Consider the following 18,499-nt stretch of genomic DNA (forward strand, 5'->3'; position numbering starts at 1 on the left):
CCAAAAGGCTACAATTGAATCGAAACGAACGACTGCGGCACCTTTTTTGGGAAAGCTCCTCCCTCGCATTGGCATTGAGGCGTCGCCAGCCGCGAGTGTGTCCGGAGTGTGTCTCACTCATAACAAATAATGACGTTATTGGTAGTAGTAAAACAAGTGGTGGAGTAAACCTGAGTTAATACAAGGGTCCATAGGAAATACTAATACAGTAACTTGTTAATTTATTAGAAAAAATAAAGTAAAAGCTCATAGATCGATATAGATATTCATATATAGATTTCTAATAAATTTTATAAACACTGCTTCAATTTCTAGATATTTTTGCCATGTCATGTACAGAGTTTGCTTCATACACCTATTCTGATCCAGAAAGCATTAAAAAGCACGCAAAAAGCACGCAAAAGTTAGATCAAAATGATCTTTCATCCCATTCTTCTTCCACCTGGGAGGAGGCAAGGCGGGCAAGGCAGGCTGAAGCCAAACCGAACAAAGATCTGTCGCAATCTGGACTCCTTCGTTCCACACGGAAAGAAGGGACGAAGTGTAATGTTTCTAGTGATCTGTGAAAAAAATAAAAAGAGAGAGCGTTACCTGACACTCCCTCTCCTCCTGAAACCTAATTCTCGCACGTGACACATTCAGGCTACGGAGTCACGAGTCTCTCCATGGTCGCCCCTTTCGCCTTCCCCTCCATTCCTCTCCTTCGTTGCAGAAAAGAGAGAGGCCGTCAGGTGAAATGGACAGCTGGAATAGCTAGGGGTGGGGGGTATAAAGCAGTGTGCCTCTTGACTTGACGTCGACCTTATCTACCACTCTGGCCTGTGGCGTCGAAGGTAAATCGGCCTGAAAAAAAAGACAGTTACAACTAAAGCAACCTCAGAGCAGGTGTTCCAGCTCTCCTAGTGCGAGCGGCCTCGCCCCTTCACGGCTTTCATTTCGAGCCTTTTTTGGCCAATGAGGAGTCGCCAGAGGCTCCGCCGGGGGGGTACCACTGCGGCCAGACTGGGCCGACGGGATAACGGGATGATGGGAGGCTTCACAACAGGTCGTCATAGTCAAGCAGCTTGGAGTGCTGGCGGCTCTTCCACAGGCGGAAGAGGCGGAAGTCGAAATATGTCTCGATCATCTCCTTGCCTATAAAAAAAAGACAGACAAAAGGAAAGGTTGCACGTCAAAAGGTTTGCGTCCTCTCCACCTGGATTGACATACTGATGCTAAAAAATAGCTAGTGGTGACATCTTGTGACACTACATAGAAACAATGGAAGGCTTGAAGAGACGATGGCAGATATGTCAAATTTCAATGCCATATTAATAACAGTGAATAAGTTGTCATAAATAGTTAGTTAATATATATAGAGCTACATTTCTTTTTGTCAGGGGAAAGGTCTAAGCCTTGAAAAAAAAGTTTACATTTTCCACAGTCTTTATATGTTGTTCAGAAAAAAAAGGTCCATGGTTTATTATATCAGGTTGATCAGGGTTTTGATTTTCAGCTCTTTTGACTACATCCGCACTAACCTAGGCAACAATAAACAGGAAGTTGTGTTGTTTCATACTGTCAACCGGCTGTAGCCAATGTTACGGGAAAGAGAGGGCGGCTGGGAAAGAGTGGCGGAGGAAAGTGAAAGGGCGCTATGGGTCAACGGAGGAGGGGAAAACACATTGCGTGAGGTAATGAGATTTTAATTGGAAAATAATTAACGCGGCATCAATACACATCAGGAAAATGACTGATGAGGGGTTTTGCGTTCACATGGGTGTGTGTGTGTGTGTGCTTACACAAATGCTTACGTTCCCTAACATGTTGCTTTGTTTTGGGGGTTTTTTCCCATCAGTGAACGGCCTATGAGCTTTTGATTAATGCCTGCCATTAACATTCAGTGGTAAATGCTGCGAGGAGAAGCGACGCAGTAAATCTATATAAATACTGTATTTATGCAAGTATATGTGTGTGTGTAAGTACATTCTGTTTGTCTATGTCTGTACGTGTGTGTGTGAGACAATGCGCTTGTCAAACACTGCCATCTGCGATTTAGCAGTCGTGGCTCCACTACATATTACGACATAAGTGTGTGTGTGTGTGTGTGTGTGTGTGTGTGTGTGTGTGTGTGTGTGTGTGTGTGTGTGTGTGTGTGTGTGTGTGTGTGTGTGTGTGTGTGTGTGTGTAAGCCTTCGGCAAACAACAGAGTGAGTGTGCTCACCCTGTGCTGACAGCTCTAGTGGAGATTTGAATTCCACAGTGTAGGGTCTCATCAGCCTCTTCAGGTTCTGTATCAGCTGTGGGGAGAGAGAGAGAGAGAGAGAGAGAGAGAGAGAGAGAGAGAGAGAGAGACTTTCTTTGTCAACATCATGCACGGGGTCAAAAGTTGTCCACGCATCATCTATAATTTCCCCAGCATTTGTGGCAAATATTACAGAGTTTTTGTTTTGTATTGGAAAAAAAAAGAAGAAAAAAAACGGAGCTGGTTCAAGCCTGTCAGATCTCATTAATTCTCAGCAAACACCCCCGTGGCTTCTCTCCTCTCTGACCCCCCCCCCCCCTCCCCAACCCCCCACCTCCTGACCCCCTGGAGACTCAGCCTCAACCAAGGTTTGATCAACTGCATTTGCGATTCGAAAGCTCATATAAAAAATCGTAAAAAGAATCGCAAAAAAAAAACCTTCAATCCATTGCCAGAAAATTGTCTCGAGTTTAAAACTGCCACAACCAAAAGGATATTGCATCTGTTAATCCACTCCATTCGGGCCAAACAAGCTCCGTTCTTCTTCCAGACTCTATTATTAGCGGTATGACTCAAGCAACTTACAGCGAGCTCACAGAGAGGGCAGACAGAGTGTTTGTATGTATGTATGTATGTATGTATGTGTGTGTGTGTGTGTGTGTGTGTGTGTGTGTGTGTGTGTGTGTGTGTGTGTAAGCTTGTGTGTGTCAGCATAACAGGGAGATTGTAAAGTGCAGCGGCCACAACCTTTTTCCACCCTTGTTTGCATGTATTGCAGAGGAATACAGGTCGATAGAGGCATGCCTTTAGTTTGCTTGCCAAACACCGGTACAAAGTGTTTGTGTGTTTAGGTGTCTGTATCTGGATGCAATTGAAAGTGTGAATATTTTACTGTGTGTGCCTGGGGTTTGTTGTTGCGTGGGTTGCATGTATGTGTGTGAGTGTGTGTGTGTGTGTATTGTTGTGTTTAAATCTGTGTGTGCAAGTGAGTACTGTCAGTTTGTGAGGGAGAGGGGTGGGAGGGTCACAGCAGGGGTGGCTGGAGGAGGTGATGTGTATGTGTATGTGTGTGTCTCTGCGCGTATGCATACAATTATCTTTGAGGGGGTAATTGTGTGTGTGTGTACTTTTTGATGCACTGCCATCAGTAAGCAGTCAATATAGATAGGAGGCTAATTAACCGCATGAAAGCCATTGAATATTTTTTTGCAGCTTCGGACAATCTTGAAAAAAAAAAAGAAGCTCCTTCAGTAGTAAAGTTTGCCAAACTTGTCGAGTGAAAAAAGCAAATTACAAAAAAAACAATAGAAATTGTTACAGATTTAATTACCAAATGCCAATACTTAGATTTGGCAGTGGAGAATGGTGAACACACACATTCACTCTTCAGCACCTGCAAACAGTGATACTAGCAATGACAGGCAAACACATGCGCATGAACACAGTCAACTTGACACCACAAAGTGCACACACAATTACCCCCTCAAAGATAATTTTATGCATACACACACACACATACATACACACACACACACACACACACACACACACACACACACACACACACACACACACACACACACACACACACACACACACACACAGAGTATATTTATTTATTTATTTTTAAAATTTCAGTGTTTACATGAATCAATTTTCCTCCAGCCCCGAGTAAAAACAACCGGGGCTCTGCATACTGTATCAGCAGAAGGCAGACATCGTAGCTCTGGGATGCAGCACAGCATGGCTCTGTGGGGTCTTAAGAATACACACAGAAAACAGAAAGGAAAAAAGGGACAGAGAAAGAGACAGGAAACATACCTTTTCTCCATTGGCGCTTCCCAGCACATAGCAGCCCATGATGTGAATGAGGTTTGGATCTGGATTCAGCTTGCTCATCAGCCTGCTGAGTTTCCTCCAGAACCTGTGTGGAGAGGTGGAAAGGAGGAGAGAGAGAGCAGAAAAAAGAGTGAAAATTTAAGAAGTGAAGTTTAAAGGTCAGGGGAAGGAAGCAGCAACAGCAAGCCACAAGCGTTTCCATTGTACAATTGTTCACTTCTATACATTTCTACACGGGTATATTCGCCACGCTGGCATGTTTTCCCAAGGAAGCAAACAAGTAACACAATGAATATTAACCCTGCCAAACCTAATCACAAGATGCGTAGCTTTCAGAGCAGTTCTGTCAGACAACTCCATTGGGTTGTATTTAAGCAGCCAATCCCTCCTGCCCTACCTGCTTTACTGGCAGCTTGCTTGCTGCACTCCCTCCACCTCCCCCTGCATTCACCTATTAGGCTTTACTCTTCTATCCATTGGGGGGGATCAAGCTCATCACTACTATATTTCTAGCTCATTACGCATGCTTTCTGTACACCTCGCTGAGAGTGATGAGCAGTAGACACACATGGGTCTAGATATTTGAGTTCTCTTTAATGTGTGGAACTTGTACTTCTTCTGTGTGACTGAAATGAAGTCTTACTGGAGCATGTCTTCCTCTTTCTCCACCTTTGCAAACGTGGCCACTTTGTTCTTCAGCAGGTACAAATGCCCAGGGCCGCCCTGTGAAAATTCAAAGAAATATAATCAAATACTACTCTCCTTATTATTGTACATCGATCAACATCGACCATGCTTCAACTCATTCAAGGAGAAACTGCTCCGGTAATTAACAAATACTACGTAAATGCAATTGCCGTTTAATGGGTTATAAGCATCACATTTCTTACTGCCTATCGCCTGAGCCTGCATTGAGAAAAGTCGATGAGGTGGAGTGACTGTGTGTGTGTGTGTGTGTGTGTGTGTGTGTGTGTGTGTGTGTGTGTGTGTGTGTGTGTGTGATATAATGTGTATAATTTGGGACATTTTGGGACAATCCCAATTCCCTCTTGGCCCTACCCCTCCTTAATGTAGATGCAAAGGAATATGTAATTGGATCGTCATAACATGCACATCAGAAAAATCGCTACTCACGAGGTCAATAGAACATTGTGTAAACAATGATTGGTGAGTGACAGTACAGTTATTTCCATGTCCTGTGTATGAAGCTTGAAAAATAAACCAGCAGTAAATCAAAAGGAGTATAATGCTGGCAACTGGTAACACTACACCGGCATTGTGGAAACCTCTGTCCCGAATGGAATGCCTAGAGCGTTGTCGCTGGTGTTTGTGCCACCGGCGGCTACTGATGACATAACACGTGGTGTCCCATTTCCTCGGTAAAGATTTCAGCCCCTACCCCTTGTGGCTCCGTTCCGGAGGGGCCACCATGCAGTCAAGGGCACTCCAAAAGCTGGGGTAGGGCCAAGGGGGGGAATTGGGATTGGCCCTTTGACAGGTTGGACCACGGCGGGTGGACTCGAGTCAACCTTTCGGCCTCACCCACTGGACCCACATCCCCACCAACCCACCCACCCACACTGCCTGCTGTCAGCAGAGAGCAGCCATCGCTACCTCCATAAACAGTGGCAGATTTCTATTTAAATAATAATAATAAATAAAAGCGTGACCAGAGAATTTCTCTCCTTTCACCCACCTGGCAGAAAATGAGCATGTTCCAGATTCGACAACCCTTTCTGTAGGCGGTGAGTTTCTTCTCTATCTCCTCTGAGATATGGTTCGATAGACAGACAGGTAGACAGACAGGTAGACAGACAGGTAGACAGACAGGTAGACAGACAGGTAGATAGATAGATAGATAGATAGATAGATAGAGAGATAGACAGATAGATAGATAGAGAGATAGACAGAGAGATAGATAGATAGATAGAGAGATAGACAGAGAGATAGACAGAGAGATAGATAGATAGATGGGGTTAGTTCACTGGTTAGTCTTTACAATGCAGATTATTCTCACACACAAGCATAAGTACAATACGGCGGGGACACACAAATACGCACACCTTCAAAGTACTACACACATGCACAGAAGAATGAGTCATCTTTTCACACTTTACACCTCCGGGGTAATCAATATCGGGGCCGAAAACACAACATTTTCATACATCACGAACACATCTTACCGAGGATGTCGTCAAATGTGGCATGTTCGTGATCCTTTGCAGAACAAAGAAGAAAAAGATAATGAAGTATTTATTTGATGGGTTCAGTATTAACATTGATTAAAAGCCGACTTAGCAGTAAAGTCAAGTGTAACCCATTTTACTGTACTCTGAAAAAAATAAATACCTAAGTGTGTTATCCGAAAGTATACTTAGTACATTAGTTTAATTTTTAGTCCATTCGCAGTGAATACACTAAAGTTATGTTAAATCGAGGCCACTTAAGTTGCTCATGAAATGCACTTAGTGTGTTCGAAGTTGCATTTCAGATGTGCTTAAATATATTAAAAATATAATTATATTTTGGTATTTTTGGTTACTTTTGATGACCAAACTAGAAGACCTTTAACAATTATACTCTAGTGCAGCTTAAGTTAGCTAAAATTCACTTTACAATATACACTTTGTTCTAAGTGCACGTACAATGATTAGTAAACTTAATAACTAGTAAACTAAAGCTGTATTTTAAATTAGTACATAAAGTTAATAAGAAGTATGAAAATACACTTTAAGTATACTCACAAAAAAGTGCAAATGGGTAGAAATATTATTCATATAGAATTACAATTTATATACACTTCATATCCTATAAATATGAAGAAATATATATATCTATATATATATAGAAAAAAATATATATGTATACGTATTTATATATATATATATATACACACCTGTATATAACAATATAAAAATATACAAATATAAAACAAATATAAAGTGTGCTGGCTTACAAAAGGTGGATGTTATGCTTACCACTGCACAGAGATACAAGCCTGAGAAACAATTAAATAATTTAGAAATAGTGGCTCAGCCACTCACGTAAAGGATGGGGATGATGGAGGGGTCGTTCTTGCGGATGATGTTAGGCACGTACTCGGCCTTGGGAACCTTGGAGGAAATCAGCTGAGGACAAAGAAAAGGGACACAGTGAGTGCAAGCCTTGTTGGAGAACTGTGAATTGTGTCACGGGTGGATGAGTGGGACCAGTTGGCCCAGTTTTGGATAAAGCAGAACTGGGCCAGCAGGCGGTAAGTATTAAATCATTTCGTTGATGTGGGCTTGCTGCCTAAAACGTGGGCTTTTTTTTTTTTTTTTTTAATAATTGCCGATGTTTGGAATGTGAGTCATCAGTGAAATCATACAGTATCAAAGCAGAGGATTAATGTAATCCAAGATGATGAAGAAGATTTGATTTAGGACAGAAATAGGCCATGAAATGACAAATAGAGAGTGTGTTGATCTGTCTTTCAGATATTTGGAAAACCTTTATCCGGGGACAGGAAGTTCATCTTTGGCTTTTACCATTTTTCTCTCACTGTGCACCCTGTGTGTCCCCAGAAGCTCTCACCATGATTTTGGGTGGATTGAAGTCCTCTCCCTCACAGGCGGATCTCTCTGCCTCCCTCTCCTCCTCCCAGTCGGTGTCCTCGCTAAGCCCTTCATGCAGGGTTCCTGAGGACGCCTGTAGGTCCCCACCTGGTCCACACACAAACACACCCACACAAAATGCAGTTAACGCATTAACAGCTCCTCACGAGTCGCAAACAAACACAGACACACACACACACATACACTCACAGACACACACACACACACACACACACTGTGTGTGTGTGTGTGTGTGTGTGTGTGTGTGTGTGTGTGTGTGTGTGTTGTATGTGTTTGTGTGTGTGGCACATGAAGAGGAATAACTACAATTAAACATGGAAAGATACTCTCCGCTAGGCACACGCAAGAAAAGGTAAACATACAAATTCATGAGCACACACAAACATGACAAAGGAATTACACACACACACACACACACACACACACACACACACACACACACACAAACATGATGCATAAATACACCCACACACTCAAAGGAACACACAGCGACAAGTACACATACACAGATGTACATGCAGACACACCAACAAAGGGAGAGATGAAAGGACACCAGACAAACAAGATTAGAGAGAGGGAGGGAGAGAGAGAGAGAGAGAGATCTGAAATGGCATACTAGCATACTATATAGTATGCCAAGTTAGTATGTTAGCATTTTTCTGTGTGTGTGTGTGTGTGTGTGTGTGTGTGTGTGTGTGTGTGTGTGTGTGTGTGTGTGTACGTGCGTGCGTGCACACACTCACTGTCTCTGGAGTCGTGGAGGGAGTCGGGCTTGACGGGGGTGGGATCACTCCACGATCTGCTGAAGCTCTTGGCTCGGCGGTCGGCAAAGGCTGAGGGAGTCAAAGAGGACAGGCAGTCACGTGTGTGCAAATGAGCACACACACACACACACATACGCACACACACACAAATATACCATCGGATCACTTAGAACAACACATATTCACAAACCTCTGACATACGTACTTTGAAGTACAGCATAACAATGAAGTAATGCAATTTTCTGAAAATCATCGACTGTTCTAGATGTTCAAAATCAATGCTTTTAACTATTCAGTTATAATATCCGCAAAATATTGTGATATTTGATTTGATCAATATTGCAAACACACACAGACACACACACACACAGACACACACAGACACACACACACACCCACCCACACACACACACACACACACACACACACACACACACACACGCTGCAGAAACACTCTTTGACAGACTCACTCTGGGCCTTCACACGACGACTTCCCACCATCCGGAGGTGCTTCCGAAAATTTCTAGTTTTCAAAAACGGTTTTGGAAAACCAGAGAGACAAAGAGAGAAACCATATGGGGTTGAGAAAGAGAAAAATAGAGACTCATGTATGGAACATATTTTGCACAGGGATACAGAAGGGGGAGAAAAAATAAACAGAGGACGACAGGGAAGACCATGCGCATGGCCGGAGCTGTGGTCAGTTGTGTGTTCATGACGGTAAGTGTTTGAAGTTATTTGGGCTATGTCACTTCAAACCCCTGGATAAAATAATCCTCTAAACCTGTGGTCTTCAACCAGGGGTCTGTGGACCCCTATGGGATTCACAGAGGTGCAGTCCACCAATTAAAATTTTTTGTGAAAATTATAATTTTTTTATTTTTTAACAAAAGAATAATATAAGAATAATATTGAGTAAACTTGGGCCATTAAGACTAACAGCAGCGTGTGTTTCACAGCATCTGACGTGAATTCAAATTCCGATTTTTAAATAATGTACAATGTCTCTGACAGACATAATGCCATCGACACGCTACACAACTTTCAAAGTCATCAGATCCCTGTAGTTGTAGTTGTTTCTACAAACTGGCCATTTAAGACCAGGTCTGGATAAAAAAAAATCTTGTACATATGGTAGTCAAACCAGGACTAGATTATAATAAAACTCCTAAACACCATTTCAAATCCGACAGTATTTCAGATTTGTGAAACCTTTATTCTATTTGTGAAAATAATGAAAAGGTGGGTTTCACTGTATTTTTTCCCCACACAGATCAGTCATGGATCGTGACTACTAACACAACTAAACTAACCGAAATAAATCTAAATCTAAAAAGAAAACACACAGGAACTGTGCGGCACTGGCATCATAAATGACTATATAAATAGATTGATGTTGGCATTATAAATTCTACCATAGGCCAGGCATAAAAAGCAACACAACATTTTATTAAAAATAAAATCTCTCTATCCACCAAGGGGTCCTTGAGCTGAAAGACCCCTGCTCTAAACTATTACTATGGCAAAATTATTATGAGAATAATAAAAAGAAGAAAAACCAACAACAACCACTCCAGGATTATATGCATAACAGTGATGCAGCTTTCAGCTCTGCTCAGATGCGACGGGCATCTGAGTGCGCTAATCTTTTGCATCAGCCATCACCCACTTAACCCCCACGCCTTCACTCCACGCCTTGTCCAAACCTTTCCGTCTCTTCCCCACCATCATGTCCCCCTCACAGCGCTGAGTGTCACTAAATACAGTAAGTTTGGTTGAGCAGGTTGTTGTCTTTCCCTACATGCACGTCCCTACACACTCACATACAGTACAGACACCCCCCTAGTACTTCCACCATTCCTGAGTTGACCTGCAGCACCGCTGGTATCAGGAGTGAAGAGACGGCAACCCAAACAAGAGGAGGCAGAAGAACAGGGGAAGGTGAAGCGCTGTCGCTTTTACATTATTTATCCAGGCTCGTCTCCCTGCTGTGTCAACAAATAAAATACATGCTCAGTGCTAAGCAAGCACTTTGCTTGCTTATCTTCCATTCAGAGCTCTCTGTCTCTGTCTGTCTCTCTCTCTCTCTGCTTGTTTCAAAACTCCTCAAACATGACCAAGTACAATATGAAATACGTTTTGAACAAGACTTGCATAAACAGATTACTGTCACAAACAATAATCCTCGCCTACTGACTCAACACACAGTTGATTGTTTTACGATGGGGTGGAATAATAATAATAATAATAATAGTAATATAAATAATAAAAAAAATATGTATATATATATATATATACAGCATAATTAAAATTTTTATAACTTTAACTTTTTAACTTTTATCTTGATATTAATATATAATTATTCTTTTAAAGTTAATTAGTCAATGATGAAATTACATTAAAAAAATGTTATACACAGTCAAAGAGAGCATCAGAAAGAGCTATAGAGAGAGAGGGAGCGAGAGAGATACAGACATATCATACCAGTATACAATATCTGTCGTTAAATTAAACAGTTTTGCAGTTAATATTGTGAATATAATTAATTTTCAATCATCACATTTTGTTTTGATTTGTCATCTGTACGCCCCAAAGGCACATTCAATTAAGCGTCACTATAGTAACACCATACAGCATAAACAGAGCTGATGAAACATTTCATTCAAACATTTCTCCTGTCGGGGTGATCAATCTATTGAAATCAACGCCGATCGATTTTTGTCCAATATAGTTTGAAAAATAACATATTTTTGACCTCATTCTTGGGGATAAAGGGAAGCTACTCTCCCACCATAAAGCAATAAGGTTGCATATTATCACCGCTGTTGTTTTAACCCTATCTACACCAACAAAATTAGGGTGCAGGGACAGCACTGTTGATTCCTTAGAATTTTCTGATGACATGGCCGTTGACGGATCGTTATGTAATGTCCAGACGGGAGATGACCAACCTTATTTTAATCTGGTGTAAACCAAGCTCAAGCTCAGGCTGGTTGAGAGCATCCCTTTGTTTGATATTACAGTGTGAAACAGCTGGGCGTCTTACTGTATATGACATAGCTTTACTGAGGAACATTTAGAAGAAGTCCTTTGTCGCTAACGCCATGAACCTTCATATACTGCACTATTGCCTCACAGCAAGAAGGTCCAGGGTTTGAATCCTGGCCGTCCCAGGTCTTTTATGTATGGAGTTCCTCCGGGTACTCCGCTTTCCTCCCGCCATCAAAAGACGTTAGGGTTAATACTCCTGTCCTGCCCCTTTCCAAAGCCCTGGCAAAAGAGTTGGAGTTGGTCCCCGAGCGCTGCACTGTGACTGCCCACTGCTCCTAGGTATAGGTGGGTCAAATACAGAGGACAAATTTTGTTGTATCCCTCTTATTACAGCAGAATATTCCATTCTTCTTAAGCCTGCCATGTAAACAGATGCACCTATACATTGAGTTATTATTTATTTACTTTTATGGAGTATTTGCATTATATATGTGAAATACTGGTGACTGTTATGATGTCCATTTATTATTGCATTGCACAATGCAAATTAATGTGTTGAGAACAAGGACAGATTTGTGTTAGCGTTTTTCATCGACGATTCAGGTCCTTACAAATATCAGCTTGATGCATCGGAGCTGCTGCACATTTGAATTCAATTCGCTGTGAGGTGGTGCCACAGCCCAAAATAGAGGGATGACTCACATGAGATGAAGAGAGGGGGGTGGGGGAGATTAGTTGTGCTGGGACACCGCGTTTGGTGACGACAGCTGTCGAAAAAACACCCTTGACACATGAAACGCCATCGTGATGGCAGAGCGAAATCCAGTGTTTTGTATTGATGTGCACCCATTTTTGCATCTATTCATGACATTTAGTTTATGTTATGTTATGTACAGTATTCGTGTGTGTGTGTGTGTGTGTGTGTGTGTGTGTATGGGTGCATCTACACATTGCTGTGTCCTCCAACTCCTCTTACTAGAGGAGGAGGAGGAGACAATAAAGCCGCAAAGTTATTCCATAGTCTAATCCCATTTGCAATAACTAATTTAATGTAAGACGGCTTCTATGCTTCCTCAACCCGTCCGCACTCTTGTGCATTGTTTTTTAGACAAATGACTATCAGATTAGTTGATTATTTTGCCCCATCCCGGGGTTCGCCTTGCTTTACAAGCAGGAGATCAATGCTACAGGGGAAGGGGGGTGGCATTATGTGTGTGTGTGTGTGTGTGTGTGTGTGTGTGTGTGTGTGTGTGTGTGTGTGTGTGTGTGTGTGTGTGTGTGTGTGTGTGTGTGTGTGTGTGTGTGTGTGTGTGTGTGTGTGTGTGTGTGTGTATGTGTGTGTGTGTGTGTGTATGTGTGTGATGTTTGTAAAGCCACAGTAAACGTTCACTAACACAAAACCACATTGAACAATAAAAAACACGGGCTTTGATATTTTAGATCATATTTCATATACTAGGTGTGTGCTGCACTCATCGCATGTCATGTCGATGTAGAGCTGGGGCTTTCACATAGGAAGCGCAGTACAGAGGGCATCAACCTGTGCAATTGAATCTTCGTAAATAAATTATTGATAGGTACAAAAGTTTCACTGCTGTCATCACTTCTGCAACAGGAATAGTTTTTCAGGTATTTTTATTTTAAGTTTGGTTGGCCTGTAAGTAATATTGTATTGATTTATTATATTTATATATTATATTATAATATTGCAATACATCACCTCATGAAGTGTTGGTTATATATATCACTAATCTCCACTGCATTTAAAAAAAAACCTGCTCTACCCACTTGGTAAGGAACCTGTTCCCATGACAGGTCTTTCCTTCCAAGTTCCCCAATAAATCCGTATGGAAGGTTGTGGAGCTCTGGGAATTCAGACACCGCTAAAATCAGTTTTTCCTCCATATTGCACAGAAACTTCCTGTCTGCCTCGCCTGTTGTTTTTATTGGCTCAGCGGGTATTTCCCCACTGTGCGCAGCGCTTCGCGGCACAAAAGTCCAACCAAGTTGAGATTTGGCGGCTGGGGTGCCGCTGCGCCGGCACTTTGTTCATGCAGATCATGCATGGTGCAACCAATACACAATAGTGAAGTTTAGAGCGCAGTGCGCAGCGCACCTCACACCGTGTCTCACTATGTGAAAGCCCCTTCAGACAGCACAAATGTCACACAATTGAGTGTCCGTGGAAGTTGCATTCGATAAACACACACATACACACACACATACACACACACACACACACACACACACACACACACACACACACACACACACAAAATCACTATTGACCCAAGGATTCAATTGCCTGCTTCTTCTGACAAACTGTTGTTCCATCAAAATGGAATGAGAGCTTGTCGAATGGCCACTCAATATCTTTGGTTCTCGGGGGGCTCACAGCACAGGACAGGACAGCACTGGTTGGGACGGGACAGCGACAGCCAGGACACGGTAGGTACCTCTCCATGATGGCGGCTGCCTCCTGCTCCCTTTTCCGCCTCTTTCTCTCGGCAATGCCACGAAACATCCTGCCGGGACGCGTCAAATCAATCATTAACTGGTGGATGCGGGACGGGGTGAGTGTTGGGAGTGGCGGGATAATCATGACTCCAAAAAATATATAAATAAATAAATAAATAAATAAATAAATATATATATATATATATATATATATATATATATATATATATACGTATATATATATGTACAGTATATATGTGTGTGTGTGATTTTTGTTTTTTGTCTGAACCAGAAATGAGCCAGAGAATTCCTGCTTTATTTAAGTTTATTTAAGACCAAACTTTAAACGTCAATTTATTCTGCCATTTTGTATATCTATTTTTGTACTGGTCAATTTTCACCGGTATTTGGTGCTGGTGAGCAAGTTTGTACCTGTCACCCAAATCATGAGGGCAAGATCTGGATGAAATGATAGAAAATCATTTACAAACTTTTTTTATTTACAAACAAATAAAAAGTTTTATTATGATCCCGTCTGGTTCAGACTCCAAGCTTCAAAGAGCCCTGGTCCAGGGTCAGTGAAAGGGACAGGGCTGAAGGGGGGCCAAGGGGTGGAGTCAGTAATCATGGGTGGGTAGTGGTTGGGGCGGGGCAGAGTGAGTGGACTGGGGTCTGAGGCAGGGTGTTGTTGGGGGTGTTAGTGAGAGGTTCTTGTAAGCATCGCTTAGCGGTTATGGTCAGAAGCGACAGGGGGTACACATTAGCAACTTCAGATGCACACGGACACACAAACGCACAAACACACAAACGCAACACGAGTAGACCACGTGACCAACATCATAGGCTAGGGGATCGGCAGGAGCGGATCTCAGGGAGAGCATGAACCAATCTCTAGATTCACGTTGTGCTGTGCTCAATAAGTGTACGACACACACAAGACTAAATCAAGGTCAAACACCTTGTCAACGGTTCCATCACATAGCTCTAGTTTATTTTAATTGGGGTTCTGATGAATGAGGTGTCACTGTGTATTCGTTTACATATCAAAAGTCTCGCTTACACAAGTCATTACAACGCGACTTTTGTTATCGGACGCTCCAGATCTTAACACTAGACTTGGTGCCCAGACTTGACACTTGGCACCCACAGTGGGTGCTGAACATTGACATGTGTTAACATACTTCTGTTCGCACTTACATCACCCTCTCCAGCACATGGGCTGGGATTTAAATGACTTGTAACCAGTAATCTGTCCACACTGTGCCCAGATCATTGTCCACACACCTGTAAAATCCCATTGCAATGCCATTCCAAACACATCCCTAGGTGGTCTGGCTCATCAGATCCCAAATTCAATCTGTGAATTTCCAGATCTGACAATTAATGCATCTTGTAAAGGTTTTTGGGATACTTTCCCATGGCCAAACATACTTAAATACTGTGCATTGGTGGGGAACATCTAATTCGCCTCTCTTTAACATGAGCCTTTGAGACTCTTGAACTGTCATCAGTGGCTTCTTACATGATGGCCACATCGCTTAAATGTCTTCAAATTAATAATTGTGATTAATAACTGTGATTTTTCACTATTAGTCTAAATCATAAATGTTAAGTATGTAGAAACGTGTGTTTTTTTTCCTGTTTGTCTATGTGTTGTTGTGCCTCCCAGCCTGCCCGTCTATCAGTTCGTCAGATGTGTGTGAGTGTGTGTTTAAGTTTAGTTTAAGTTTCAACGTGGGTGGGGGGCAGTGGGGGTATATAGCACATCGTAGCCGTGACAAGATGTCAGGGAACATGAGAACTGTCCCCGACAGGTTGTGCCAGAAGTGAATCCTTGTCTCCTCAGTCAGTCAGAGGTTATCGGCTGACAGGCAGACAGGCCCTGTCATCAGCTTCCGACTATCTGGCAGTAATCACAAAGTCGGATGGCAGTCCTTATTATCCCAGCATAGTGCATAATGTTGCCGTCAGCAAATGTCTCCACATCAGAGCATCTCAGCCATTTAAAAGAGAGCATTTTGTACACTGTCATAAAACAGATATATATTTTATATTTTATTCTATTTTACATACATAATAATTAGGCATACTATGTTGTATTTTCTTTTATTTGTACCGTTTTACAAATTTGTACATCCTAAATTGTGGTACACTCAGCCCTCTAGAACATATGCGTTGGACCCCCTTTCATGCCGTGCCTATCTTGAGAGTGGGTTATATATAGTATATGTGGCTGAATGGCATAAAGGCTTTCACTAGCGCTATGCTTCACATACTCCTTTCATATACATAGACAGTGTTTTATCCATGTTGCGTAAGCGGGCCGTGTTCAGATGGGCACGGCGACACAAGATGAGTAATTCGCCGTTGAGTACATACAGTACTGTGATGTCAAGAGCAATATGCTGTTAATGTTTGTCGATGCTATTATCTGTTTGCTTAAATGAGACATAGCGCTTTGTCTCAAAAGCCAACTTTTGGTTACTCATTATTAACCAAAACTGTAACTAAAACTGGAAGGAAAAAAAACCTCTCTGTGACCTAACATCGAAACAAGACTTACTCTCGTCTATTTCTCGAAACTAAAACGCAATTGATAAGCAGGTCACCTGAAACTAAATGAGATACTATTCAAATGGGTGAAGCTGAAGTGAGCGTTCAAATTTATTTTTTTTCATCCTTAATGGATGTTTTCAACTTCCACAGGAAAAAATTAAAAAGTCAGTGTCCAACAGTAGGGAACTGACCGTGCAAGACTGGTACTTCTAGAAGAAAGAGCAGAAGAATTACCACTGTTCTTCCCACTTCCCTACAGTCTGCAGGTTGCTGTGTGCATTGTGCGGCACTGTTGTCATCCAAATAAAACCTTGAAGTGGTGTTGAAAGTCAAAACATCTTTTGACAAAGTGGAGTATCCAAATTTTGCAGAATGGCTGCCACTGTGCTGTCATCATCTCTTAAGGGGTCTACTGAGCAAAATTCTAACTGCAAACACCTGTAATGCACAAGGAGGAAAGCACAGAAAGCTGAACAAATGTTATACAAGAAAAAAGAGGTTCCGGGCATGACAGGCCGCTTGGGAGAGAGGGGAGGATAGAGAGATAGATAGATGGATAGATAAATAGATAGAAAGAGAGAGATATCCATTAGGAGGATAAAAGTGTTGGGGGGGCATACATGCATGAGAGAGAGATTACTCACGATATTCTACGGTCGTGTGGTTGATCGGCAGTCGCAGGAGGACGAGATAAAGAGAGAAGAAGAAGAGAGAGGAAGAGGAAAAAAAGGATCAATTGGCGGTCTCGTTATTTGAACACTTTACAGTCAGCTACGTCAGAGGTGGAACACGGAGCTCAGTAGCCTCGGTAGCGAGGCAGCAAAACTGCCTTTTTTGGGAAGAGCGACGAATGGTGGGGGAGCAAATGAGTGAGTGGATAATTATGGGGGGGGCGTGGGGGGGGCAGATGAGGTGATGAGCCAGGGCCAGACGGATGAAAGGAGGGCGGGAGCAGGAGAGAGAAGAGGCACGGACACGTGGAAGCTTGGGAGAGACGCAGGGATGAAACGAAGCGGAGCAATTCGCGGCGGGAGACCTTTGTGTGCTGCGAAGGGTCACAATTACTCGCTCATGTGATAGGTGATAATTAAGCAGTCGAAAGAGTAAGGGGGGGTGTGAAATCCATGCATATTAGCCAGCAATTAAAAATCCTAGCGCAAACTCTGGTTCTGAAATGTAAGACAGCCTTAAACGCTATGCGGATATGACATGTAATTGTTTCTGGAATGTCCACAAAACAACAAGCATATAAGAATAGCCAATGGCTATTGCAAAATTCCATATTTTTCTCAGAGAAAAATGGGCGATAAATACCGTATAGATATATATATATATATATATATATATATATATATATATATATATATATATATATATATATATAGATATAGATATAAATAGGGGAGTAAGGCCAGGAGCATTTGAGGTGGGTTCAACCTGTTCTACCACGGTGTGGATGGGAGGAGAAATGGGGTAGGGGTAATCCTGCAAGAAGAGTATGTCAAGAGTGTGTTTGAGGGGAAGGGAGTGTCAGACAGAGTGATGAGTATGAAGCTGGAAAATGAAGGTGTGATGGTGAATCTTGTCAGCGCATATGGCCCGCAAGTTGGGTGTGAGATGGAAGCGAAAGAATTCTTGACTGAGATGGATGAAGTGGTGGAGAGTGTACCCAAGGATGAGAGAGTGGTGATTGAAACAGACTTCAATGGGCATGTTGGTGAAGGGAACAGAGTTGATGAGGAAGTGATGGGTAGGTTTGGTGTCAAGGAGAGGAATGTGGAAGGACAGACGGTGGTGGATTTTACAAAAACGATGGAAATGGCTGTGGTGAATGAGTATTTCAAGAAGAGGGGGAACACAGGGTGACGTATAAGAGTAGAGGACGGGGCACACAGGTGGGCTACGTCTTATGCAAAGGTGCAAGCAGGAAGAGATTGGAGGCTGAAGGTGGTGGCAGGGGAGAACGTAGCTATGCAGCATCGGATGGTGATCTGGATGATGACTTTGGAGATCAGAAGGGGAAGAGAGCAAGGGCAGAGCCCAGGATAAAATGG

General features: G+C 42.4%; 1 protein-coding gene across 1 annotated transcript in view; it reads right to left on the minus strand.

The window, feature by feature from the left end:
- Positions 1–1,011: 1,011 nt before the first annotated feature.
- The window catches only part of nsmfb (NMDA receptor synaptonuclear signaling and neuronal migration factor b), a 34,972-nt gene continuing 17,484 nt past the window's right edge, over positions 1,012–18,499 (minus strand). Inside the window, exons 6-16 of the mRNA XM_080004325.1 lie at positions 13,889–13,957; positions 8,912–8,964; positions 8,421–8,510; positions 7,637–7,764; positions 7,108–7,191; positions 6,247–6,280; positions 5,760–5,830; positions 4,707–4,786; positions 4,046–4,148; positions 2,204–2,279; positions 1,012–1,134 (exon numbers count right to left, since the gene is read on the minus strand). Coding sequence (XP_079860451.1) covers positions 1,037–1,134; positions 2,204–2,279; positions 4,046–4,148; positions 4,707–4,786; positions 5,760–5,830; positions 6,247–6,280; positions 7,108–7,191; positions 7,637–7,764; positions 8,421–8,510; positions 8,912–8,964; positions 13,889–13,957 — 886 coding nt within the window. The 3' untranslated portion in view covers positions 1,012–1,036. The remainder of the gene's footprint in view (positions 1,135–2,203; positions 2,280–4,045; positions 4,149–4,706; positions 4,787–5,759; positions 5,831–6,246; positions 6,281–7,107; positions 7,192–7,636; positions 7,765–8,420; positions 8,511–8,911; positions 8,965–13,888; positions 13,958–18,499) is intronic.

The sequence above is a fragment of the Zeus faber genome (assembly GCF_960531495.2).
Source record: "Zeus faber genome assembly, chromosome: 7".
Lineage (NCBI taxonomy): Eukaryota > Metazoa > Chordata > Actinopteri > Zeiformes > Zeidae > Zeus > Zeus faber.